Source organism: Acipenser ruthenus, chromosome 38 (assembly GCF_902713425.1).
Source record: "Acipenser ruthenus chromosome 38, fAciRut3.2 maternal haplotype, whole genome shotgun sequence".
NCBI lineage: Eukaryota > Metazoa > Chordata > Actinopteri > Acipenseriformes > Acipenseridae > Acipenser > Acipenser ruthenus.
In genome coordinates this window covers 350,344-376,956 of record NC_081226.1, presented here as the reverse complement: position 1 = coordinate 376,956, position 26,613 = coordinate 350,344, and the positions used below count along the sequence as shown (strand labels likewise).

Below are 26,613 nucleotides of genomic sequence, written 5' to 3'. Positions count from 1 at the left end.
TGTGTGTCAGGGTGTGTGTGTGCCATTGTGTGTCAGTGTGTGTCTGTGTGTGTGTCAGGGTGTGTGTGTCAGTGTGTGTCAGGGTGTGTGTGTGCCATTGTGTGTCAGGGTGTGTGTGTCAGTGTGTGTCAGGGTGTGTGTGTGCCATTGTGTGTGTGTGTGTGTCAGTGTGTGTGTGTCTGTCTGTCTCTGTCTCTGTGTGTGTCTGTGTCTGTCTCTGTCTCTGTGTGTGTCTATCTCTGTCTGTGTGTGTCTGTCTCTTTTTCTCTGTCTGTGTGTGTCTGTCTCTGTCTGTGTGTGTGTGTCTGTCTCTGTCTCTGTGTGTGTGTGTCTGTCTCTGTCTGTGTGTCTGTCTCTGTGTCTCTGTGTCTCTGTCTGTGTGTGTGTGTGTCTCTGTGTCTCTGTCTGTCTGTGTGTGTCTATCTCTGTGTGTGTGTCTCTGTGTCTCTGTCTGTCTGTGTGTGTCTATCTCTGTGTGTGTCTGTCTCTGTGTCTCTGTCTGTGTGTGTCTCACAGAGAATTCAGTCAGAGAGACCTGGGAGCGCGCTGTCGAGTCTAAGAAGAGGGACGTGCTTTTGAGATCGTACGCGGAGCGCTGTGTTCGGGACAGGCAGCGAACGAGTGAGGATATCCACAGGATCCGCGGGCACCGCCAGACACTGGAGCAGCTGACCAGGTGCAGGAGGGAGGGAGGGGCGGGCTGACACGGAGGGAGGGAGGGGCTGACACTGCACTGGGCTGATTCACCATTCAGAGTGAAACGAGTGAAGAAACAGCTGCTTGGGTTTGTGATGATCGCTGCTTTTCTTAAAGACTCTGCAGAGAGCAGCGACCCACACAAACTGCTTTACCACACCTCCCTGTGCTTTACAATGCTTCCATATGCTTCACCAGACCTCTCTGTGCTTTACAATGCTTCCCTATGCTTTACCAGACCTCTCTGTGCTTTACAATGCTTCCATATGCTTCACCAGACCTCTCTGTGCTTTACAATGCTTCCCTATGCTTCACCATACCTCCCTGTGCTTTACAATGCTTTCCTATGCTTTACCAGACCTCTCTGTGCTTTACAATGCTTCCCTATGCTTTACCATACCTCTCTGTGCTTTACAATGCTTCCCTATGCTTTACCAGACCTCTCTGTGCTTTATAATGCTTCCCTATGCTTCACCAGACCTCCCTGTGCTTTACAATGCTTCCCTGTGCTTCACCATGCTTTCACTGTGCTTGATTGCACGTTGCTGTGCTTGTACTATGGGTTATAAGGTTTGTGCCCAAACCCTAAACTGAACAAACCCTTCACAGGATATTTTAGCTCAAGAATGTTGCAATGCGTCATCCTGAGCAGCAGTATACTTCCTGTGCAAACTGTTCCGCGTGGTTTTAATTTCACATCCCCTTCAGATAACCCGGGACATTTCCAGCGTCAGCAAACACAACACGACGTGCAATCATCCACCCTGTCCCATTCGTGGCTGGTGCCACGTGATCACTAGAAATAGGGTCGTTGGCTACGGATGGCTTTACAATTCTCGATCCCTGTGGGGAAAATCGCTCCCTGGCTCCCTCCATCCCAGTGTGTCCCGATTGGAGGAAACCAGGGCATTTGATTGGCTTTTCAAATAATCAATTTAAGGTGACGCATAATGCTTGCAAAAGGCAGGAGGTTATAAAGGCGCTGTAGCCAGCCTAGCGGTTAGTTCAACATCAAAGACATGGAGAAAGTCTTCTAGTCGAAACTTGGATTGTGTTTCTTATAGCACTTCTTAATTGAGCTTGCTTGAGTGTGGATCGGGGGTAGTATTTTTCATAATAAAACCTCAGTAGAGTTTTCAGATGTTCTGAGGGGGGGGGGGGGGGGGGGGGGGGGGGGGGGAGAGTGTGTTTATTTGTCCTCTGAATAAAGTTTTTGTTCAGAACGGGGGGAAAAACAGACCAAACGAAATTGGTTTTTGCAATGCCAACTGTTCCCAGATGTCTCACGAGTGACCCCCCCCCCCCCCCACTGTGACGTCATTGCAACGTGATCTGAACCCGAGATGACTGAGCTCCAAACCGTTCTGCTGTACAGAGTGTTCAAACTGTACTTTTGAGGTCTATGTAATAATACATGCATTCAGTATATGTAGGACTCGATCGCTTATTACCGTCTCCAGAATGTCACCTGTTACTTCTATAGAATTAATATATTACTGATTACTTTTATATTACTTTTTTAAATAGGCCACGCATGCAGTTCATTTAAAAAGAAAGAGAACAGGAACACAGAGCCACGCGTGGTAAACCGCATGAGACTTTTTAGAAGTTGTTTAAGACGCCTGATTCAAGCACAAAGCGGTCGAACATTTTCACACATCATGAGAGCCTGTTGTTTCTCTATCACTGATCACTGAGATCCTCACCCCCAGAGGGTTCCATGCAGGCGGGTATATAAAGGAGATCAATGACCCGTCTTGATGTGTTCACGCTGCTGTCTGCACAGCTGAGCTTGTGGTAGCGGAACATGAGCAAGCCTGTCAATCACTGTGAAATATAAAGCTGGGTTCAACACAAAGTCACTTTTTCGGGAACAGCGGCTTGAAACCTGGTTCCAGGAGACCTAGTTTGAGACAACTTTGCTGTATCAAACCCCAACTGCCAAAGTGGCAGCGTGTTCTCACCCTCACGTGAACGCTCTTCCCTTTCAACCCCAAGGCTATTCCTCGGAGCAGCTCCTGTCTCTTGAACAATTGATTAATAATAATAAAAAAAAAAGTCTTAGAATTTAGCCTGAGGCTGACAGACACCTTTATAGTGTAACTGGACCCTGACTTTTGAAAACTGATATCTTCACAAATCAGTCATCTGATGTGCGTGGGTGTAAGTCAGACCTCAAAGAACAAAGCGCATTCTTGTCATCATGACCAGTAAAGAGATATTCATTATCAAGCAGCCATGGGAGATACACAGAGGTAAGCGTTTCCTTCATTCTTTCAGTGATCTATTTTGAAAGGAGAAAAACATGTTTACATTGCAAAGCGAAAAAACTAAAACACACTGCAAGCGTTCAAGACACCTTGAGAAACAGAAACTCGAATACCTCTTTCAACAAAATAAGTACTAGGAGTTAATTAAAGACTGGAGGAAAGGCTTTGAAAATAAAACCCCTTTTTTACTTCAGAATCGTGTTCTATAGTCAAGGCACGGGATGACAACGCTGTACTTCATATAGATGTGCTGGGTTCAACAGATTAACAGTCATTCATTTATTTCACACGATTGAGACCCAGAAACTATTAGGCAAACCTTTCATAAGAACATAAGAAAGTTTACAAACGAGAGGAGGCCATTCGGCCCATCTTGCTTGTTTGGTTGTTAGTAGCTTATTGATCCCAGAATCTCATCAAGCAGCTTCTTGAAGGATCCCAGGGTGTCAGCTTCAACAACATTACTGGGGAGTTGGTTCCAGACCCTCACGATTCTCTGTGTAAAAAGTGCCTCCTATTTTCTATTCTGAATGCCCCTTTATCTAATCTCCATTTGTGACCCCTGGTCCTTGTTTCTTTTTTCAGGTTGAAAAAGTCCCTTGGGTCGACATTGTCAATACCTTTTAGGATTTTGAATGCTTGAATCAGATCACCGCGTAGTCTTCTTTGTTCAAGACTGAATAGATTCAATTCTTTTAACCTGTCTGCATACGACATGCCTTTTAAACCCGGGATAATTTTTGTAACGAGGTGACCAGAACTGAACACAGTATTCTAGATGAGGTCTTACTAATGCATTGTAAAGTTTTTACATTACTTCCCTTGATTCAGCTAATAGCGTTTAACTGGGCTGTGTTAAAGAGCCATTTTGGTACTGTAACGAAATCATCTTAAAATGTCTCATTTTCTGTTTCGGTCATTACATCCTGGTGAATTGGTTCACCTATAAAAGTTTCAGCGTCTGCTGTGGCTTTGATGAGTTCTACAACGTTTCCAAGCATGGATGATACACCAGACTGTAACCATTAACCAGCTCCCCCCTCCCTTCTCTCCCCCCCTCTGTCTCCCCCCTCTCTCTCCCCCTCCCCTTCTCCCCCCCCCTCTGTCTCCCCCCTCTCTCTCCCCCCTCCCCTTCTCTCCCCCCTCCCCTTCTCTCCCCCTCTCTCTCCCCCCTCCCCTTCTCTCCCCCCTCTCTCTCCCCCTCCCCTTCTCCCCCCCTCTGTCTCCCCCCTCTCTCTCCCCCCTCCCCTTCTCTCCCCCTCTCTCTCCCCCCTCCCCTTCTCTCCCCCCTCTATCTCCCCCCTCTCCTTCTCTCCCCCCTCTCCCCCCCCCCCCCCCCCGCTCTGCATTGAGATTTATAGCCAAACCGTGTCTTTTTATCACCAGAATAAAATATAACAAACGAACACAGGAAATTCGTTTTGCAATCTCAAAGTTTCCCAAGTCACGTGGGAACCCCCCTCCTCTCTGTCCTCTCACTGTGACGTCATTGCAACGAGATCTGAACCGAAATTACTCATCTCCAAACAGTGCGACTGTACACAGTGTTCAAAACTGTGCTTTTCAGATCTATGTAATAATGTCATCCTGTTACATATTACTTCTTACACAATGAATATATCACTTATTACGTTTAGATTGTTTTTTCTTTATCAATATAACAGACAGCTGTAGAGATAACACGTTTCAATCAATCAGATGTTATAAAACTTCCCCAGATCATACAAAATCTCTCTCTCTCTCTCAATCTCTCTCTCTCTCTCTCTCTCTCTCTCTCTCTCTCTGAACATTGCTTCTGTAGTTTTGATTTGTTGTGCGTGTGAAGTCAAACTACGGAAACTGAAAGTCTGACGGTCTAATTTAATTGATTGGACTTTAACAGGTCACACAACATGCAATTCATTTCTATTATTATTATTATTATTATTATTATTATTATTATTATTTGTTTATTTAGCAGACGCCTTTATCCAAGGCGACTTACAGAGACTAGGGTGCGTGAACTATGCATCAGCTGCAGAGTCACTTACAACTACCTCTCACCCGAAAGACGGAGCACAAGGAGGTTAAGTGACTTGCTCAGGGTCACACAATGAGTCAGTAGCTGAGGTGGGATTTGAACCGGGAACCTCCTGGTTACAAGCCCTTTTCTTTAACCACGGGACCACACAGCTTCCTATTTTAAACACTAAGAGAAAAGGAACACGGAGCCACACGTGGTAAACCGCAGGAGACTTTTCTAGCAGTTGTTAAAGAGTCCTGATTGAAGTACAAAGCGGTCTAACGAGCTCCAAACCGTTCTGCTGTACACGGTGTTCAAAACTGCACTTTTGAGATCTATGTAATAATACATGCATTCAGTATATGTAGGACTCGATCGCTTATTACCGGCTCTAGAATGTCACCTGCTACTTCTATAGAATTAATATATTACTGATTACTTTTATATTACTTTTTAAATAGGCCACGCATGCAGTTCATTTAAAAAGAAAGATAACAGGAACACAGAGCCACGCGTGGTAAACCGCATGAGACTTTTCAGAAGCTGTTTAAGACGCCTGATTCAAGCACAAAGCGCCTACTGTTTCTAGATCACTGATTACTGACGGACAATGGAAATTCTCACATACCAGAGGTTTTCATACAACTGGGATATACATGAAAAATCTCGAGGTGTTGAAATACATTTGAACACGACTATGTGGTCCAGTGGTTAAAGAAAAGGGCTTGCAACCAGGAGGCCTTCGGTTCAAATCCCACCTCAGCCACTGACTGATTGTGTGACCCTGAGCAAGTCACTTAACCTCCTTGTGCTCCGTCTTCCGGGTGAGGCGTAGTTGTAAGTGACTCTGCAGCTGATGCATAGTTCACACACCCTAGTCTCTGTAAGTCGCCTTGGATAAAGGCGTCTGCTAAATAAACTAATAATAATAATATATTGAAATGTCTGTGGAGGGGGTTTGTGTATGACGCAACGTCACCTCACAAGGAAGTGAACCGGGCTGGGGTTACGTACTGCAGGTGCTGAAACTGTAAAGCGTATAATTATTAATGGGGTTTGACGTCTATATTTAGACTGCGATCCATTCACACAGTCCACTTCCCTTCGGTGTCAAGTGGTTCTTAACGCAACACATTCTCTAAACAGTAGATCAACAACAAAAAATGGCCTTATGTGAACATTTCTACTTTTCAATAAAGATATTCAGTTTTTGAGTTCAATAAAAACAAACACATTTGCTTTATGTGGAAACTGATCTTATTAAATAAAACATTCAATTCTTGAGTTAAAGGAAGTGTGATGTTGTTTATGTAATTGTTCTTCACAGAATGTTACATCTGACCCCCCCCCCCCCCCCCCCCCGTTACAACTAGATAGAGATATATATGTGGCAGCAGTGTGGAGTAGTGGTTAGGGCTCTGGACTCTTGACCAGAGGGTCGTGGGTTCAATCCCAGGTGGGGGACACTGCTGCTGTACCCTTGAGCAAGGTACTTTACCTAGATTGCTCCAGTAAAAACCCAGCAGTATAAATGGGTAATTGTATGTAAAAAAAATAATGTGATATCTTGTAACAATTGTAAGTCGCCCTGGATAAGGACGTCTGCTAAGAAATAAATAATAATAATATAGAAAATACTGCAGTATTTACTGTAGTGTATTCCAGTATGCGTCATAATATCATGCAGCAGTGTTATATTACACTAGTTATTTCAGTGTGTACTACAGTACTGTAATAATGATTTCCATCACATGAGAGAAGATGTTCAAACTTCATGCTGATTTGAACCCGGCTCTCGCCAAGATAAGCACCAACTAAGACGTAGCTTTACAGTAAACTAATGTGATCCATCTGTGTCTCCGTCCATTTGCGTTTCCTTCCACCTGATCTAGTGACTGTACTGTAGTATATACTGTACCATATAGAAAAGGTTAAGGGATTGACACACTAAGTACATTGTACCTGTGCAGGCTAACATTGCTGTGTAAGCAGGCATGCATTTACTACGTGACTACTCTCTAAACACACGGTCATTAGAGGCGCTTCATGAGAAGTGTTAACCGTCATTCTTATGAGAGTCCAGAAAGATGCCATTGAAAGTGTTTTGCAAACAAAATCTCAATTATGTTTTTATTTTTATTTTATTTATTTATTTGAAAATGAATCCACAGATTACAATTGTATCATTACGGGTATATACACATTTTCCATTCTGGCAAGAACAGATTTCTCTCAAAGCTGCAGGCACACGATATAGGGGTTAATATATTTAAAAACATGTAGTAAATGACGTAGAGCACAGAAGAAAGTTGGATCATCAAGCTTGCCCTTTAAGGCACAGATATTAGGCTGGAATCTCAAAACTAAATTGTTATTAGCAATAATAATAATAATAATAATAATAATAATAATAATAATAATAATAATAATAATAATAAAAAATCAGGACGGCAAAAAACACACCCAGTTAACAAACACGAAATCAAAAAGTGAGACTTTGTTTTCAGTCGTGTGTGATTTGAAACAAAGACAGGGAGTAGAAGGAGTGACTTTGGACACCCCTGGTCTAAGCACCCCCATTTCTTAGAGATGGTTGGCAGGTTTGTTAGTATTGCATTTGTATCATTAAGGCATTAGACAAAGCATTAGGCTACGTTGTTTTCCTACATTTATTAAAAAATGATATTTTTCTCATAGTAATATTTGTATGAATAAGAGACATGCGTGGCTCCCAATAATGTTACTACAGCTACAAACTAATTCCAGTAAATCTTACCTATTAGCTCATATGCATCTGCGGTATTTAGATCCGCAAATTATATAGGCATTTTAAAACTGCATTTTGTATGAAATGACTTTTCATGGCTTTTCAAAGCTATTGGCTAATTTACAGATTGCTCCTTGCATGTATTTTCATGTGACGCTGAGTGACCACAGTAAATCTTGCGCGGTCATTTGGAAGTTCCCCCATGGTTTCCCCTGATTATGCATTTAGCATAGTTTTCCAAGCTTTTTTTTTAAAATAAGATTTACCATACCTCTCTATGCTTTACAATGCTTCCCTATTCTTTACCATACCTCTCTATGCTTTACAATGCTTCCCTATGCTTTACCAGACCTCTCTGTGATTTACAATGCTTCCCTATTCTTTACCAGACCTCTCTGTGCTTTACAATGCTTCCCTATGCTTTACCATACCTCTCTATGCTTTACAATGCTTTACAATGCTTTACCAGACCTCTCTGTGCTTTACAATGCTTCCCTATGCTTTACCAGCCCTCTCTGTGCTTTACAATGCTTTATTGCACGTTGCTATGCTTTTATTTTGGCAAACTTCTATAGGTGTTTATAAGTTCCCAGCATTCCACTTCAGGAACGCGGAGACACTGGATGGAACATTGAGCCAAAGCATGGGGGCTTCTGGGAGTTTGAGTTCCTTAAAGAGAATTCCGAGCCACAAGTTTGGAATGCAGGGACAGCAACGCAGCAATGAAACAGAATATCCAAGGAGCAATCTGAATATTTGGTTTATTAAAAGAATAAAACATACCAAACAATAATAAAAAAGAAAAATCAAATACCGTAGCGTCCTTTACAATGGAAAATGCAAGCGATGCTTATTAGCTACTGTATTATTTACTGTATTTTATTAGCTGTGTGCAGTTTTAAATGTTCCTACATATGTGTAACACCAAAGCGGCATGGATGCAAGTTACATTATAACGATATTTATAATTACAAGAAGGATCATGACAGAAATGATCCATTCATTTGGCAAGTGCACGGATTTTTTCTGCAAAAGCGATTATCCCGCAGTTTCAGTGATGTGACGCGGCGAATGCCACGTAAGCGATCCACAGGATAAGGATAGCAATGCCGATGCCCAAGCCGGTGTGGTTCAGGTTCCGGGCCAGTCTGGAATTCTTCTTGGCCAGTTCTTCATTTCCCATGTTATTGGCATCTCGAGTCTAAAAAAAAAAAAAAAAAAAAAAAACACCTCCAATTAATTCATTTACACGGGAGCCGCATTTTTCCTCACTCGGACCCTTTGCACACTCAATACCCTGCTAACCCGGTCTCCTCTTTAAAAAATGTGCTGGATATCTGAAGACGACTTGCTCACTAAGTATCTTGGCATGCCTGAATAGATAACTGCCTCTTTTTTTAGAAACATGCTCAGGACTGTAATGAGCAATCCGTCTCGCGAGTTCAGTGCTTCCCCTCAATACGCTGAAGGAGGGGGCGGCGCATTTGTTTGCTGTGTGGCCAAAGGTTTTGCATCACCTACAATCTTAGGATTGAGAAGTAATGCAAATAAAAAAATAAACATAATGTAGATCTTTTTATTTCACATCAAGCAAATCAAAGAAACTGCAAAATGATATCGCAAAAGTCTACCGGAAGCCTACAGTATTTCATGTTAGATTTTGTAATGTCAAATTTTTCAATTGCTGTCAGTTTTTTCCATTAAGTAGTTGCGTGATGAGAAATGTCAAAAAAAAAACTTCAACCTATCGTATTAAATTATGCTTCAATCCTTCGCACAGCGCAATACATACATAATGAGGCTTGGCGGTCCAGCGGTTAAAGAAAGGGGCTTGATACCAGGAGGTTCAAATCCCGGACAGGTTAATATATTTACAGCGAGGCAGTAACGCGCAGAGGACATTTAAAAGGGCAGGGGCTCGTTGAGGGGAAAAAAGGCGCTTTTCAAGCATCGCGTGACTGAGAAAAAGGGGCACTTTTGGGGCATAAGGGCAGAAAGTCAGCCCACCAGCCCCCCTCCCCCGTGCATGTCAGTGCTATGGGAATAGACCGGAAGCAGCTGCAGCAGGGAGAGAGTTCATGGAGAGGTAGGGAGGGGGGCGGCTGGTTAATCTTGGCACAAACAACAGCTCTGAGCAGAAGCTCTGCAAAACTACACGAAGCACCCACTCAGTTTGAGAACCACTTCAATTAAGGCATTGTGGTGCATTACATTGGATTAGGCTGGCACGAAGTCACTTGGGATGCATCCAAACGGGCTGCAGTCTGAATTCAAATTTAAAAAAAGACAAACTACGCTTTGTGTCTCTCTAATAAGTACGTCGTTTCTCTCCACCCTCCCCAGATTTGAAAAAAATAAATAAACAGAATTTGAGGAACAAGAAGAACTCCGAATATCCTTAACCCTTTCAGTCCAGGCTTCAAGTCTTTTTTTTAATGTCTCCGAATGCATTTCAGCTTGACATCAGAGGAGGGTATGAAACAAGAAGGAAAGGAGCATTTCTGAAAGTGATACAAGCCGTGGGAAAGAATAATCTTGATCCGGAAATCATTTTAAATATGCTGTTTTTTTTTTACATTCATACTAGTTAGTTTTAGGGAAAATCTGTTGATGTGAATACTTTCCATGAACCGTATATCCTCAAATTAACTATTAAATAAACAAGGAGACAGAATATCGGTCTCATACACGCAGTTTTGAACAGAAATCCATTCCTCAGACACGCACTGTATTTTCACTTGTTTTCAAACATTCTCCGTTTGCAAGCCCTGATTTCTGATAGTCTTGCATGGAGAGTGATAGATAATTCTCCCCCAACCCCCTTCGGGGGCGTCTGTCCTGTCACGAACCAATCAGCTGCTTTTCCCCTAGATTGACATGCTTGTCAGCCATTCAGATCCTGCAGACAGGGCGTGCGCTTGAATGTGGCTCTCTGAAAACCAGGAGCATGTTTTGTGATAAACTGGTCTTAAACGCTGTGGATGCAGTGCTACTGCACTGCGCCTCGCGTGAGTCATTCAGAGACCGTGGCTGCAGTCCAAAATGAGGTCTTCTGACATGTTTCCCTGCACCGCTCAACCCAGTGTGGCTGCCAGTCCGGGCTTTACCACACCTCTCTGTGCTTTACAATGCTTCCCTATGCTTTACCATACACCTCTGTGCTTTACAATGCTTTCCTGTGCTTTACCACACCTCTCTGTGCTTTACAATGCTTCCCTATGCTTTACCATACCTCTCTGTGCTTTACAATGCTTCCCTATGCTTTACCAGACCTCTCTGTGCTTTACAATACTTCCCTATGCTTTACCACACCTCTCTGTGCTTTACAATACTTCCCTATGCTTTACCACACCTCTCTGTGTTTTACAATGCTTGCCTATGCTTTACCAGACTTCTAGACAGTAGTGCTAATTAATTAGTTGGGACCTTCCACAAGCCATATTTCTCCAAACTCTAATATTGGAATCCACAACATTGTATTTCTTGTATGAACGACACTGTTTCACATGGCAAACGGATATACAGCATATGGACTGTCTCAAGAAGACAGCAGCGCTCAGCAAATCTACATGTGCACCGTAGAAGAGAAATCTCTCGCTGTCACGATTTTACAATTACATATAGTGGTTTATCACTGTATTAAAGCGATTTCTAGACTCTGAGGGGAAGGTGAAAAAGTCTTGACAGGGATAAGATTAATGCTCGACTCACAGAGTTACTGTAAGAATGTGTATTTAAAGGAGAACATTCTCATTTGTAAAGTGTGAATGAAAGTCTCCTACAGGATTATTTAGCGGTTCAGTAATTGTATGTGTGTGTGTGTGTTTGTATATATATATATATATATATATATATATATATATATATATATATATATATATATATATATATATATATATATATATATATTATGTACACACACACGTGTGTGTATATATACACACACACACACACATGGATGAAGGCTATATTTGCATCCTGAGCCATTCGAAAAAAACGTGATAATTCCTCTCGAGGAAACTATGCTTGAAGTTTGACCCATTCTACTCCTCGAGACCCTCGCTTTCAATTCAAACACAAGATGTCTCGTTTTCAATCACTCGACAACACCCACAGTACAGAAATGTTCATTAATGATCAACACAATAAGAATACATTAAAAAATGACGTCAGGCTGGTACATTCGTATTTCACAGAAACTGGAGAGGAACGGGAAATTAAAACAAAAGGCATAAAGGCAATCATCCAAACGAAGCAGAAGCGACGGATAACGACACAGAACATCTGTACAACACTGACACTATGTTTAAAAAAAAACAAACAAAAAAACTACCGCTGGACATCATCTACTTTATTAGCATCGCAAGGGTATCCGTGTATTACACATCAATATTTATTTTATATAGTGCCTCTCATAATGGACGGCCATCACAAAGCGCTTGACAAGATAGTGAGAGACAATGCATTTAAATACAGTGAAATACAGGGCAGAGATAGTACATGACATACAAACAGTAAAAAGACTTGGAATTGATGACGTCACAGAGCCCCTAAACGGAATTATTTACCTGTAACTAGCCCTAACTGAAGCCCCTCTACATTATACGCGTTGTGTTTCGTGTTTTTAATAAGATTTATTTATATATATTTTTTAATTCAGGATAGAATTGCGCCATCCTGAGCGTGCGACCCACCCAGTCTGCAAACAGCAAACAGCAACCAATGGACTTCGGTTCGTCTCTTACTCAAAATGGTTGACGACTATTACTAAACAGAAAATATTTTCTTTTATATTCTGTGGCGTTTTGGATAAGCACCTGTGTGAAAGGTTTGTGAACGTGGGCGGTACACGAAAGAATTTCTCTCTCTCTCTCTCTCTCTCTCTCTCTCTCTCACACACACATTATATATATATATATATATATATATATATATATATATATATATATATATATATATATATATATATATATATATATATAGTGTGTTAACGGGAAACAAAACTATTACGATGTTTATTCATCATTTTATAACTTTAAAAATGTGTTTTAATAACGCAGTATTTTACTTTTCATTGTAAAATACCAGTACAAATTCTACTGCCACTGAGTAAACACTATGCTATGTAACTTGGGCATCGTTTAGAATCAAATTTAGAAAAAAAAAAAAGTCTACTTACCGAAATTGAGTAAATAAGAGCGGCGATCCCCAATGGAAGACAACAGCACAGCATGGTGAAAATGGAGTACCCCAAATAGTCAGGCATGGGGTGAACCAGAGGGGCCCTTTGCACGTAAATTGCGGGCTGCATAGTGACCGCCGGCCCCTGCCCCATGGGGTACTGGCCCTGGGGGGACGGGTATGGCTGTGCTGGAGGGTAGGGTCCCTGTCCGGGGGGATATGCGACGTACTGCTGAGGCCCGGGGTAGCTCGTCTGATACCCAGCCATCCCGGGATCTTGGTAAGCGGGAGGGGAATCGGCAAAGTCGCTTTTTTCGGGGTACTGCCCGGGGTAGCCTGGATTTTGCTTACTCATCTCTGAAAACGCGTTCCTCGATAGCTCTGGAGTCTTGTCAGTGTGGGGTTGCGTGCGCTCCCTGTGTAAGTGCCTCTGTGTCTGTATCTCTGCTTTTCTCTCTCTCTCGTTCTCAATTTCACAATGCGTGCCAAGAGGGGCCAGGCTTGGGGTGGAGGCAGGACAGCCTGGCTGTAGAGGGTGGGCGTTGGTTTACAGCTTCAGTTTGCTCATTTGTTTATTGGCCGTTGCACTTTCAGTGCTGCAGGGCTGCGTTTGTTTTGACAGAGAAGAGAGCGCTGTACTGCAGTATACTCTATACCGATCTCACGATAGAGGACTGGAGTTTAACACCGCTGTCTAGGTGCTGTGACTGAGTTAGGGTCAAAGTTAACGTGTGCCTCTCCGTGTCAGTAGAAATACCAACACAGAATGAATCAATCCAGTGAGAGACGTTTTAGACTCGATGTCTTTCTCCGCGTCTTCAATTGATTTAGTGAGATATATATATATATATATATATATATATATATATATATATATATATATATATATATATATATATGAGAAAAGGGGTAGGGTTAGGGCTATACCATGGACATGTGTTTTCACATTAAGTACATTATTATTATTTATTTCTTAGACACCCTTATCCAGGGCGACTTCCAATTGTTAGAAGATATCACATTATTTTGCATTATAAAAATATCACATTATTTTTTTTACATACAATTACCCATTTATACAGTTGTTTTTTTTACTGGAGTAATCTAGGTAAAGTACCTTGCTCAAGGGTACAGCAGCAGTGTCACCCACCTGGGATTGAACCCACGACCCTCCGGTCAAGAGTCCAGAGCCCTAACCACTACTCCACACTGCTGCCCCCTGTAACTATGCATACATACATTGTAATTACACGTATTTACTAAGTAACTAGTATGCAAATACACAGTAATTAGAGACACCGTGGAAAATTTTACCCATGAACAAACTGGACTGGAACCTGGAAAATATCTCCAATTCATTGTGCTCAGCTTTAATCTCAGAGACCTCTGGCTGGCTGCTGTCACATTGCATCTCACAGAGCTCCTGTTTAATGGGGAGGGAAGCCAGCCCAGAGAACTCCACTCTAATGGGGACAAGTTCAAGTTCAGGGAACTCCTCTTTAATCTGGACAAACTTCATCTTCACACTGTCCATGGCAGCACACGGGATTCTGTTTAGTAGCTGCTGGGGGGGGGGGGGGGAATCTATATATTTACAGTACTAATAATTCCATTCAAGTGACCGACAGAATATTGACGGTTGAAAACTAGCGAGTTGAAGATTATTTATTTATTTATTTATTTATTTATTTATTTATTTATTTATAAACTGCGTGCTCTCACTGGGAAAAGGCTTTCGAATGAATGCTGTTATCCTCTAACTCCACCAGCAGGCGGCAGCGTTGGCCCATTCTCGCATTTGTTTTCCAACGCAATCTTGGGACTTCACCAACAACATTAGCCACTGAGTCAACTTGACTGTCTTTCACAAGCAGCTGTTCATTATGAGCAGGGTGAATTCGTCCCATGATAAAAAAAAACAAAAAACAAAACAGCCCCCGTTTTGTGACTGAATGGATGGATGGACTGATGAATGCCTGCATGTTTAGACGCACGCTGAAAGGTCACAAGTACATTATACGAAGGTGCAGCGGTCGTGCAGAAGCCAATATTAAACCAGTAATAAAAACACCTTATTGAAATCATAAACATTCTTTTAAAATAATAATAATAATAATCGTGTGGTTTTTTAAAACTATTTCTAAGCTTCAGAGGTTTTGAAAATCTGGTAGTCACCCACCCCAATTAGTCAACACCTTTCATTCTCGTTTCAATGCAGTTTGTGTTTGTGAGCGATCTGTCTGCACCCCAGCCCTGTCTCCCTCAGCACAGCTCTGCACTACAGAAACATACGGGCCTCTCTTCTTCCATTATTGCCGATGCGTGTCAGGAGCACACTGTGGTTCTGTCGCCGAGTTACCGGGCGACAGCTCGCCACTTGGTCGCTGTCTCTTTCACGGCCGGCTTTTAGCTATCACGTTTACAGTGGGTGCGTTAACCCTTTGCAGTCCTATGTCGGACCAGCTCCGACATTACAATTTTCCCTTTCCGGTCTGATGTCAAAAGATGTCAAGCACAGGTTTCTTCCTCGTCATTCCAGTGACGTCAAATTGTTCAATGCGCATGCTCTGATGATAAAAAAACAAGTTGGCAGACGTGGAGCACATACGAAACAATATAAGAAAGTTTTGAATACAGCCGTCAGAAAGACTGCTGTGGGGCTTCTAGGTATGAGTATATCTTCGGTCCTTCCAGTGTTAAAATCTTAATAAATGTAAATAAAGGTTTTCATGCATGGTATACATGTATAATATCAACAACTAACAACAGAATGATGATGTCGCTGCACTTGATTTCTTTACGTTTAAGTTCAAAGTTTCTACCCATTCATTTCAGTTAAGTAACCGAGCGGCTCGGAGCGGGTTTCATTCTCGCTGTGCTGCGCTCTGAGCAGGACTTGCCGTTAAGCGCGTTCTTTCACGGAGCTGCTCACTTCCCTAACGCGCCCAGAATGAGACTACACCACGTTTCAAATCTTAACCATGCTCGCCAATCATTAGTTCCAAACATTACATTCATTCTACATGTGTGGCTGCAATACAGAGCTAATCAATGGATCGGCTTTTTCCCCCCTCAGACGCTAGACCGGTGATCTCTCGTCTGCGTCGCCTCTGTGCGCGGTGTGTATGCGCTAGTAGACTCAGAGACTGCGTGCCTGCAGTTCGTTTCTGTTATCTTACTAATTTATAATAGAAACGCATTTTTCGGATGTTACTCCACTCAAGCGTAACCGTCAAGGACCGGCTGTCCTTTACAAAGTATTTGTTTTGATTCATATTTCACCCCAAAACCCGTTTGTAAAACGCATTTCTTTCCAGTCTAACCCGGTTCTAGCTGCAGTCTGCCATCCCGGATACGCATTTCGAAAATCTGTCTCCAGTTATGTAAGGGAATTTAAGTAATGCCAAAGCGTTTCAATGCCAAGTTCTTTTTTTACAATGCTTCCCTATGCTTTACCACACCTCTCTGTGCTTTACAATGCTTCCCTATGCTTGACCAGACCTCTCTGTGCTTTACAATGCTTCCCTATGCTTTACCACACCTCTCTGTGCTTTACAATGCTTCCCTATGCTTTACCAGACCTCTCTGTGCTTTACAATGCTTCCCTATGCTTTACCAGACCTCTCTGTGCTTTACAATGCTCCACTATGCTTTACCAGACCTCTCTGTGCTTTACAATGCTTCCCTATGCTTGACCAGACCTCTCTGTGCTTTACAATGCTTCCCTATGCTTGACCAGACCTCTCTGTGCTTTACAATGCTTCCCTATGCTTGACCAGACCTCTCTGTGCTTTACAATGCTTCCCTATGCTTGACCAGACCTCTCTGTGCTTTACAATGCTTCTCTGTGCTTCACCGTCTATTCAGGGATGGATGAATTGGGTTTTCCATTGCGGTTACTGAAAAGTGGTTGCACAGTCCGGCCTGGTTGGGATGGCAACGAACCTGCCTGCCTCTATTGAACAGACATGACGTGTAATCACGTGGCCAGGATGAAGGGTTGCAGTGTCAGCCCGTTGAATAGAGAGCTGCCAGTAGCTGGGTCACAAAGACCTTTGAATTTTTTTGTTTCCAATGTTTTTTTTTTTTTTTTTTTGTTACGACTTGTTAATTTATTACAAGTAGCCGATGTTGTACAGATCTGTTGAACTCGTCACAACACGCAAAGGGCTTTGCAAATGGTCATTTTTCGAGATTTTCGTTATGACTTTGGCAACGAAAAATATTCTTGAAGGGCTGGTTTTCTGAGCGTCACTCGCTTGGTTGGTGTTTTTGTGATCTCTCGTGTGTACCACAAATATCATTATTGGTCCCATACCGGACAGTTAAAATCAGCCCAACGTTTTTTAGGCTTGTGAGATTATGTTGCTGTCCAAGAAGCTTGAAATTGTGTCAATATTTTATTTATTTATTTATTTATTTATTTATATTTACCGGGAGTCACCGTAGAAGCCACAGGATCCCTTGGGTCCTAAACACTGCTGGGTACAGTCGGGGATCTCAGTAACCACACCATACATGACTTTTGCAGAAATTAAAGGTTTGTTGACATAAGGGGGGTTAACAGTAAGACTAGACTACAGAAAATCTGTCCTGGGAGCTGTCTGGGAGAATTGTCTGGAGCCAAGTCCTGCTGGATCCTTCTGATGAGATTCTGGGATCAATAAGCTACTAAAAACCAAACGAGCAAGATGGACCGAATGGCCTCCTCTCGTTTGTAAACTTTCTTATGTTTCTAGTGACCAAAAAACTGGAGAGTCCCGGAAAATAAGGGGCAGTGGACAGGTGTGCAAGGGTTACCATCTATTCATGTTGCTGAGGCTGAATCATTTGGATCCTTTGAAACCCGACTTGATAAGGTTTTTAGATCAACCAGCTACTGGAAACCGGACGAGCGCTGATGGGTTGAAAGCAGGGACGCGTGCCGCTTTGCATACAGGGGTTACAGTTACATAGCGTGCAAGGAAATGCTGTATTGCCATCGCCGTTAGCTTACACACATTGTGAAAGAAGCAACGGGGGCCCCCTTTCCCCCTGCATTTGGGACAGGAAAGCAGGGCAGTTTTGAGAAACTTATTCCGCCCGTTAGGATTGCAGCACAGGAAAGCAAGCGGCAATGCGCTCTTCAGACAAGTGCTGTGCATGAGAGTACGAAAATGCAACAACAGATTGCGCTCGCAGCCAAAAGACTGGAAGCATCGTAAAGCACAGAGAGTTCTGGCAAAGCATAGGGAAGCATTGTAAAGCACAGAGAGGTCTGGCAAAGCATAGGGAAGCATTGTAAAGCACATAGAGGTCTGGTAAAGCATAGGGAAGCATTGTAAAGCACAGAGAGGTCTGGTAAAGCATAGGGAAGCATTGTAAAGCACAGAGAGGTCTGGTAAAGCATAGGGAAGCATTGTAAAGCACAGAGAGGTCTGGTAAAGCATAGGGAACCATTGTAAAGCACAGAGAGTTCTGGTGAAGCATAGGGAAGCATTGTAAAGCACAGAGAGGTCTGGTAAAGCATAGGGAAGCATTGTAAAGCACAGAGAGGTCTGGTAAAGCATAGGGAAGCATCGTAAAGCACAGAGAGGTCTGGTAAAGCATAGGGAAGCATTGTAAAGCACAGAGAGGTCTGGTAAAGCATAGGGAAGCATTGAAAAGCACAGAGAGGTCTGGTAAAGCATAGGGAAGCATTGTAAAGCACAGAGAGGTCTTGTAAAGCATAGGGAAGCATTGAAAAGCACAGAGAGGTCTGGTAAAGCATAGGGAAGCATTGTAAAGCACAGAGAGGTCTGGTAAAGCATAGGGAAGCATTGTAAAGCACAGAGAGGTCTGGTAAAGCATAGGGAAGCATTGTAAAGCACAGAGAGGTCTCGTAAAGCATAGGGAAGCATTGTAAAGCACAGAGAAGTCTGGTAAAGCTTAGGGAAGCATTGTAAAGCACAGAGAGGTGTGGTAAAGCTTAGGGAAGAATTGTAAAGCACAGAGAGGTGTGGTAAAGCTCAGGCAGAATCTCATTGGCTGTATAGGGAATAGTGTGCGGAGATGCACAGATAACGCTGGAATGACTTGATTAAATAAAGTGCCGTTTCGCCGAGCAATTGGATCCATTTTTAAATACGGAGCAGGCTGCGCTAATTCAGCTTCCAGAGTAGCAATCCGACATGGACAACGAGGAGAAGAATTTGATCTACAAAGGGATCCCGCTCCCGAAGGCGGTACACTCATCAGAAAGCCTGAAATACGCCGAGGACTTTCAGGTCAGGGACGATGATGTCTTCGTTGTAACCTACCCCAAATCGGGTGAGTTTAGCATTACTGTAAGGATTTATACCACTGTATTTAAAAAAAATATTATTATTATTATTATTATTATTATTATTATTATTATTATTATTATTATTGTTATTGTTATTATTATTATTATTATTATTATTATTATTATTATTATTATTAAAGCACGGTATTCCTAATGCTTCAAAGTGCTTTACAATGCTTCCCTATGCTTTACCAGACCTCTCTGTGCTTTACAATGCTTACCTATGCTTTACCATACCTCTCTGTGCTGTACAATACTTCCCTATGCTTTACCAGACCTCTCTGTGCTTTACAATGCTTCCCTATGCTTTACCAGACCTCTCTGTGCTTTACAATGCTTCCCTATGCTTGACCAGACCTCTCTGTGCTTTACAATGCTTCCCTATGCTTTACCAGACCTCTCTGTGCTTTACAATGCTTCCCTATGCTTTACCAGACCTCTCTGTGCTTTACAATGCTTCCCTATGCTTTACCAGACCTATCTGTGCTTTACAATGCTCCCCTATGCTTTACCAGACCTCTCTGTGCTTTACAATGCTTCCCTATGCTTGACCAGACCTCTCTGTGCTTTACAATGCTTCCCTATGCTTGACCAGACCTCTCTGTGCTTTACAATGCTTCCCTATGCTTGACCAGACCTCTCTGTGCTTTACAATGCTTCTCTGTGCTTCACCATCTATTCAGGGATGGATGAATTGGGTTTTCCATTGCGGTTACTGAAAAGTGGTTGCACAGTCCGGCCTGGTTGGGATGGCAACGAACCTGCCTGCCTCTATTGAACAGACATGTCGTGTAATCACGTGGCCAGGATGAAGGGTTGCAGTGTCAGCCCGTTGAATAGAGAGCTGCCAGTAGCTGGGTCACAAAGACCTTTGAATTTTTTTGTTTCCAATGTTTTTTTTTTTTTTTTTTTGTTACGACTTGTTAATTTATTACAAGTAGCCGATGTTGTACAGATCTGTTGAACTCGTCACAACACGCAAAGGGCTTTGCAAATGGTCATTTTTCGAGATTTTCGTTATGACTTTGGCAACGAAAAATATTCTTGAAGGGCTGGTTTTCTGAGCGTCACTCGCTTGGTTGGTGTTTTTGTGATCTCTCGTGTGTACCACAAATATCATTATTGGTCCCATACCGGACAGTTAAAATCAGCCCAACGTTTTTTAGGCTTGTGAGATTATGTTGCTGTCCAAGAAGCTTGAAATTGTGTCAATATTTTATTTATTTATTTATTTATTTATTTATATTTACCGGGAGTCACCGTAGAAGCCACAGGATCCCTTGGGTCCTAAACACTGCTGGGTACAGTCGGGGATCTCAGTAACCACACCATACATGACTTTTGCAGAAATTAAAGGTTTGTTGACATAAGGGGGGTTAACAGTAAGACTAGACTACAGAAAATCTGTCCTGGGAGCTGTCTGGGAGAATTGTCTGGAGCCAAGTCCTGCTGGATCCTTCTGATGAGATTCTGGGATCAATAAGCTACTAAAAACCAAACGAGCAAGATGGACCGAATGGCCTCCTCTCGTTTGTAAACTTTCTTATGTTTCTAGTGACCAAAAAACTGGAGAGTCCCGGAAAATAAGGGGCAGTGGACAGGTGTGCAAGGGTTACCATCTATTCATGTTGCTGAGGCTGAATCATTTGGATCCTTTGAAACCCGACTTGATAAGGTTTTTAGATCAACCAGCTACTGGAAACCGGACGAGCGCTGATGGGTTGAAAGCAGGGACGCGTGCCGCTTTGCATACAGGGGTTACAGTTACATAGCGTGCAAGGAAATGCTGTATTGCCATCGCCGTTAGCTTACACACATTGTGAAAGAAGCAACGGGGGCCCCCTTTCCCCCTGCATTTGGGACAGGAAAGCAGGGCAGTTTTGAGAAACTTATTCCGCCCGTTAGGATTGCAGCACAGGAAAGCAAGCGGCAATGCGCTCTTCAGACAAGTGCTGTGCATGAGAGTACGAAAATGCAACAACAGATTGCGCTCGCAGCCAAAAGACTGGAAGCATCGTAAAGCACAGAGAGTTCTGGCAAAGCATAGGGAAGCATTGTAAAGCACAGAGAGGTCTGGCAAAGCATAGGGAAGCATTGTAAAGCACATAGAGGTCTGGTAAAGCATAGGGAAGCATTGTAAAGCACAGAGAGGTCTGGTAAAGCATAGGGAAGCATTGTAAAGCACAGAGAGGTCTGGTAAAGCATAGGGAAGCATTGTAAAGCACAGAGAGGTCTGGTAAAGCATAGGGAACCATTGTAAAGCACAGAGAGTTCTGGTGAAGCATAGGGAAGCATTGTAAAGCACAGAGAGGTCTGGTAAAGCATAGGGAAGCATTGTAAAGCACAGAGAGGTCTGGTAAAGCATAGGGAAGCATCGTAAAGCACAGAGAGGTCTGGTAAAGCATAGGGAAGCATTGTAAAGCACAGAGAGGTCTGGTAAAGCATAGGGAAGCATTGAAAAGCACAGAGAGGTCTGGTAAAGCATAGGGAAGCATTGTAAAGCACAGAGAGGTCTTGTAAAGCATAGGGAAGCATTGAAAAGCACAGAGAGGTCTGGTAAAGCATAGGGAAGCATTGTAAAGCACAGAGAGGTCTGGTAAAGCATAGGGAAGCATTGTAAAGCACAGAGAGGTCTGGTAAAGCATAGGGAAGCATTGTAAAGCACAGAGAGGTCTCGTAAAGCATAGGGAAGCATTGTAAAGCACAGAGAAGTCTGGTAAAGCTTAGGGAAGCATTGTAAAGCACAGAGAGGTGTGGTAAAGCTTAGGGAAGAATTGTAAAGCACAGAGAGGTGTGGTAAAGCTCAGGCAGAATCTCATTGGCTGTATAGGGAATAGTGTGCGGAGATGCACAGATAACGCTGGAATGACTTGATTAAATAAAGTGCCGTTTCGCCGAGCAATTGGATCCATTTTTAAATACGGAGCAGGCTGCGCTAATTCAGCTTCCAGAGTAGCAATCCGACATGGACAACGAGGAGAAGAATTTGATCTACAAAGGGATCCCGCTCCCGAAGGCGGTACACTCATCAGAAAGCCTGAAATACGCCGAGGACTTTCAGGTCAGGGACGATGATGTCTTCGTTGTAACCTACCCCAAATCGGGTGAGTTTAGCATTACTGTAAGGATTTATACCACTGTATTTAAAAAAAATATTATTATTATTATTATTATTATTATTATTATTATTATTATTATTATTATTATTATTATTGTTATTGTTATTATTATTATTATTATTATTATTATTATTATTATTATTATTATTAAAGCACGGTATTCCTAATGCTTCAAAGTGCTTTACAATGCTTCCCTATGCTTTACCAGACCTCTCTGTGCTTTACAATGCTTCCCTATGCTTTACCAGACCTCTCTGTGCTTTACAATGCTTCCCTATGCTTTACCAGACCTCTCTGTGCTTTACAATGCTTCCCTATGCTTTACCAGACCTCTCTGTGCTTTACAATGCTTCCCAATGCGTTACCACACCTCTGTGTATTAAATTGATTTTATTTTAAAGCACATTCTTAGCTAATCATTTTTTTTCCATGTCTCCAAGTCCATGAAATAAAATATTTATCGGTCTCCCATGCAATTACTGGCAGCGATCACGTTACACGGACCCCAACCTGGCATTCACACTGACTTAGGTGGGTTTGTTCCACGTGAATCTCGGGTGACTCGCTGCTTTAAATAAAGGTGGATTACAAATGGAACTTCTTGAGTTTCAATGTAGTTCTATTGGAACAAAGGGGCAGGTGGATGAAAATAATACTTCGAACAAATCAAACTACAGCGTTCTGGAGAAAAGCATTGAACCGGCGCAGAACAGGATGCCAAGTACAATATGTATTGAGCCAGCTCTAAGAAAAGAAAATGACACGTTACTAGATGTGGAATTTGTATAAACCTGGCGTTTCTAAGTTACGAGTCTTTGTATTTATTTGTATCTTGAATAACACGGACCAGATAATCCAACAACTGGTTTCAAATGAAACCTTTGTTTGAGGATAGGTAGGCGAGTTTCGATTTGACCTTTCTGTAAAAATTCAGATTTGTCCGAACGGGATTTTCCCCCACGCCTCGGTTATTGTGGGGTCGGTTTGCCGGCCGATCCCGTCTCGATCTCTCCTTCTGTTTTCAGGTACGACGTGGATGCAGGAGATCGTTCCCGTGATTCTGAGCGGCGGGGACCTGTCCCCGATACAGACCATCCCGAACTGGGACCGGATGCCCTGGCTCGAGGAGAAGCGAGCCCTGCACTTGCTAGATGCCCGTCCCTCCCCAAGAGGCATCGTCACCCACTTACCATACCAGCTCATGCCCTCCTCTTTCAGCCAATCAAAGGCCAAGGTATGTCACCCGGGCTCCTGCTGTAAGATGGAAATCCTACAATAATAATAATAATAATAATAATAATAATAATAATAATAATAATAATAATAATAATAATAATGATGATAACTAATTCATAATTATTGTTATTTAGCAGACCTTTTTATCCAAAGCGACTTAGACTAGGGAGCGAACTATGCACCATGAACAGCTGCTGAGTCGCTTCCAATAGGACCTTGTTTGTTTTACGTATCAGTATTTGCAATTGTTACAAGTATCACATTATTTTTTACATACAATTCCCCATTTTTACAGTTGGGTTTTTACTGGAGCAATCTAGGTAAAGTATCTTGCTCAAGGGTACAGCAGCAGTGTCGTCTGAGTTTCAGAAGACGAGGTTTCAGGCCACTGCGCGGCACACCAGGCAGGGAGACTTTGAAGGGGTTGATACAGGAACCGCGAACTGTTCCTAAGAAAGCGGCTTCGTGTTCCCTCTGCTTTACTGCTGTTGCTCACCCTGGTTTTGATGCTGTGGTCGTTCTTCCAGGTTATCTATGTCACTCGGAACCCTAAGGATGTCCTGGTGTCGTCTTTCCACTTCCACGGCATGGCTACCTTCCTGGAGGATCCCGGCACCTTTGAGGAATTCATGGAAAAGTTCTTGGCTGGCAAACGTAAGCTCTGATGTAGGAGATGTGCTGACAGTCTTGCTAGGGAAGAATGCAGTAAACATTCACCCGCATTGAACAGGATATTGCAGGGCAGCATTACAGGGACCACAGTGACACCTAGTGGTCACACGCTGTAGTGTTCATTACGTTTAATTTTTTTTTCCACAGCTTTCGCTGAGAGGACGTGGTCGCGAAAGGCGCCACAATGCGATTGTTGTATTTCTGTTTGTTTCTTTTTTTATATATAATGATCATTCAACAATTTTCAATGTGTTTTGTGTTGCCAGTGCTTTTCGGGAAGTGGTTTGACCATGTGAAAGGCTGGAGGAGCTCGGAGCTGAAGGAGCGCATCCTCTATGTTACGTATGAGGAGATGCTGGAGGTACAGAAGCACATTTCTCTCTGCTTCCTTCAGTTTACTATTCTCAATGTTTTACCTGCTATTTACGCCCCGGAAGTAGCGTGTAAACTAAGTGAGAATAGAGCCAGCACAAATGCAAAGAGATCCAAGTAGACCATACTCTGTGAAATATCAATACAACAATAAAATAATCGCAAACAATTGTTCTACCTCGAACTAATAATATACTCTGTGTGTGTGTGTGTTTCTCAGGACGTTTCGGACAAAAAGCCTTCACCTGTCTAGCAAGAACAGCAACCCCCCAGTGCAGTAAATTTGTGATTGTTCAATAATTCTGTGGCTAAAATTATTTCTTAATCATTTAAACCTTTAGTATACACACAATGTGATTAAATAATAAATCTATTATTCAGAACGTTTCGGACTGCAAGCCCTCGTTCAGCTGGATGTCAAAAGCAGCGCTGTGAACACGCTGCTATTAAACACGACTGAATCCATTCTGCCTTGCTCAGAGCTGAGTTTACTGTTTGAGACCCCATAATAAAACGTGCGGTTAATAGAGGGTGTCGTATCTTTCAGGATCGGATATGACCGGTCCTGCCGTGTATTAATCGTGCCTTTTTGAATTTCTAGGACTTAAGGGGCGCCGTGGTAAAGTTGAGCCGTTTTCTGGGGAGGCCTCTGAGCGAGGAGGCTGTTGACAGGATTGTCGAGAAAGGGGGATTCGAAAGCATGAAAAACAACGCCATGTCCAACTACTCCCTGGTACCCGGGGAGGTCTTCAACAAGGACAAGTCCGAGTTTTTAAGAAAAGGTGGGTCTTGCGGTCACGATTTGTACCCGGGTCCATTTTTTTTTTGAAGCGACATTAACAGGCAGGGGTTCAAGACTTTTTTTCAGTCATCCGGACTGAGGATTTTGGCTCTTTTACGATATTTGACTTTTGCGATATTTCTTTTACAAGGCAAAAGCGCTCCTGCTTTCCACCGTATCTATTGTCCGGCATTTCGCGGGACGTTTGAGACTCAGCTGCAGAATAGGGCCTAACTGTACTGTGCTGTTTAACTGTACATACTGTTGGCTTTGTAACAACCCCAAGAACCCAACAGCAGCTTTCGCGTTACTTCATTGATCCATCCGGTCTGGGGAACACGGCTCTGTCAGTCTCTAATCCTCTCCCATCCTAATGCAAGAGTCCGATTGCTTTTGAATTAAAGAACACAAACAGAAACCTTTATTTTATTTCCTTTTTATATTTCTTTCTTTTTCTTTCTTTTTAAATCAGGTGTTTCTGGGGACTGGAGAAACCACTTCAGTGCGGCCAACGAAGAGCGTTTTAACTCTGTTTACCGGGAAGAGATGAAGGATACTGACTTGAAATTCTCCTGGGATGAGAATTAAATTGAACCCTCTTGTTCAACTTAAAAAAAAGTCTATATATATGTATATATATATTTGGACATTTCTGTTAAATCACATCGCAGAGACCTACCTGCAATTAACCAAACACCCTCTAGATGGCACTCCACCTCCATAGCATTAACTGGCTGTATCCTCTTACGTCCTAATAAATTTACCTTGCTAAATTTGCACAGTATTTATTTTTTTGCAGTTTTCCGACCATGCTTTCCAATGGCTATACTGTGAATTTGCCATCCATTTTTTTGTATTAAGCTTTACCAGACCTCTCTGCTTTACAATGCTTCCCTATGCTTTACCAGACCTCTGTGCTTTACAATGCTTCCCTGTGCTTTACCAGCCCTCTCTGTGTTTTACAATGCTTCCCTATGCTTTACCAGACCTCTCTGTGCTTTACAATGCTTCCCTATGCTTTACCAGACCTCTCTCTGCTTTACAATGCTTCCCTATGCTTTACCACACCTCTGTGCTTTACAATGCTTCCCTATGCTTTACCAGACCTCTCTGTGCTTTACAATGCTTCCCTGTGCTTTACCAGACCTCTCTGTGTTTTACAATGCTTCCCTATGCTTTACCACACCTCTCTGTGCTTTACAATGCTTCCCTA

General features: G+C 42.6%; 2 protein-coding genes across 3 annotated transcripts; one reads left to right on the top strand and one right to left on the bottom strand.

The window, feature by feature from the left end:
• Positions 1-498: 498 nt before the first annotated feature.
• Positions 499-26,177, top strand: LOC117434029 (sulfotransferase 2B1). 2 transcript variants are annotated; one of them, XM_059008920.1, is made up of 6 exons: positions 499-676; positions 23,365-23,573; positions 24,103-24,229; positions 24,514-24,608; positions 25,221-25,401; positions 25,873-26,177. In XM_059008920.1, exons 2-6 carry the CDS (start codon positions 23,376-23,378, stop codon positions 25,986-25,988), a joined length of 717 nt encoding a protein of 238 aa, XP_058864903.1. In that variant the 5' UTR covers positions 499-676; positions 23,365-23,375; the 3' UTR covers positions 25,989-26,177. The 2 variants fall into 2 exon arrangements, with proteins under 2 accessions (XP_058864903.1, XP_058864902.1); XM_059008919.1 differs by lacking the exon at positions 499-676 and adding an exon at positions 20,786-22,324.
• Positions 8,480-13,382, bottom strand: LOC117434030 (calcium-binding protein P-like). The gene is made up of 2 exons (XM_059008921.1): positions 12,915-13,382; positions 8,480-8,936 (listed from the first exon to the last, which is right to left on the bottom strand). Exons 1-2 carry the CDS (start codon positions 13,269-13,271, stop codon positions 8,787-8,789), a joined length of 507 nt encoding a protein of 168 aa, XP_058864904.1. The 5' UTR covers positions 13,272-13,382; the 3' UTR covers positions 8,480-8,786.
• Positions 26,178-26,613: the final 436 nt, after the last annotated feature.

Bases quoted from the DNA above. Each gene is read 5' to 3' on its own strand.
- LOC117434030 (XM_059008921.1), bottom strand. From the start codon at position 13,271: ATGAGTAAGCAAAATCCAGGCTACCCCGGGCAGTACCCCGAAAAAAGC. The intron at 8,937-12,914 runs GTAAGTAGACTT...TTTTTTTTTTAG, and splicing joins CTCTTATTTACTCAATTTCG to ACTCGAGATGCCAATAACAT.
- LOC117434029 (XM_059008919.1), top strand. From the start codon at position 22,186: ATGGACAACGAGGAGAAGAATTTGATCTACAAAGGGATCCCGCTCCCG. The intron at 23,574-24,102 runs GTATGTCACCCG...TCGTTCTTCCAG, and splicing joins TCAGCCAATCAAAGGCCAAG to GTTATCTATGTCACTCGGAA. The intron at 24,230-24,513 runs GTAAGCTCTGAT...TTGTGTTGCCAG, and splicing joins AAAGTTCTTGGCTGGCAAAC to TGCTTTTCGGGAAGTGGTTT.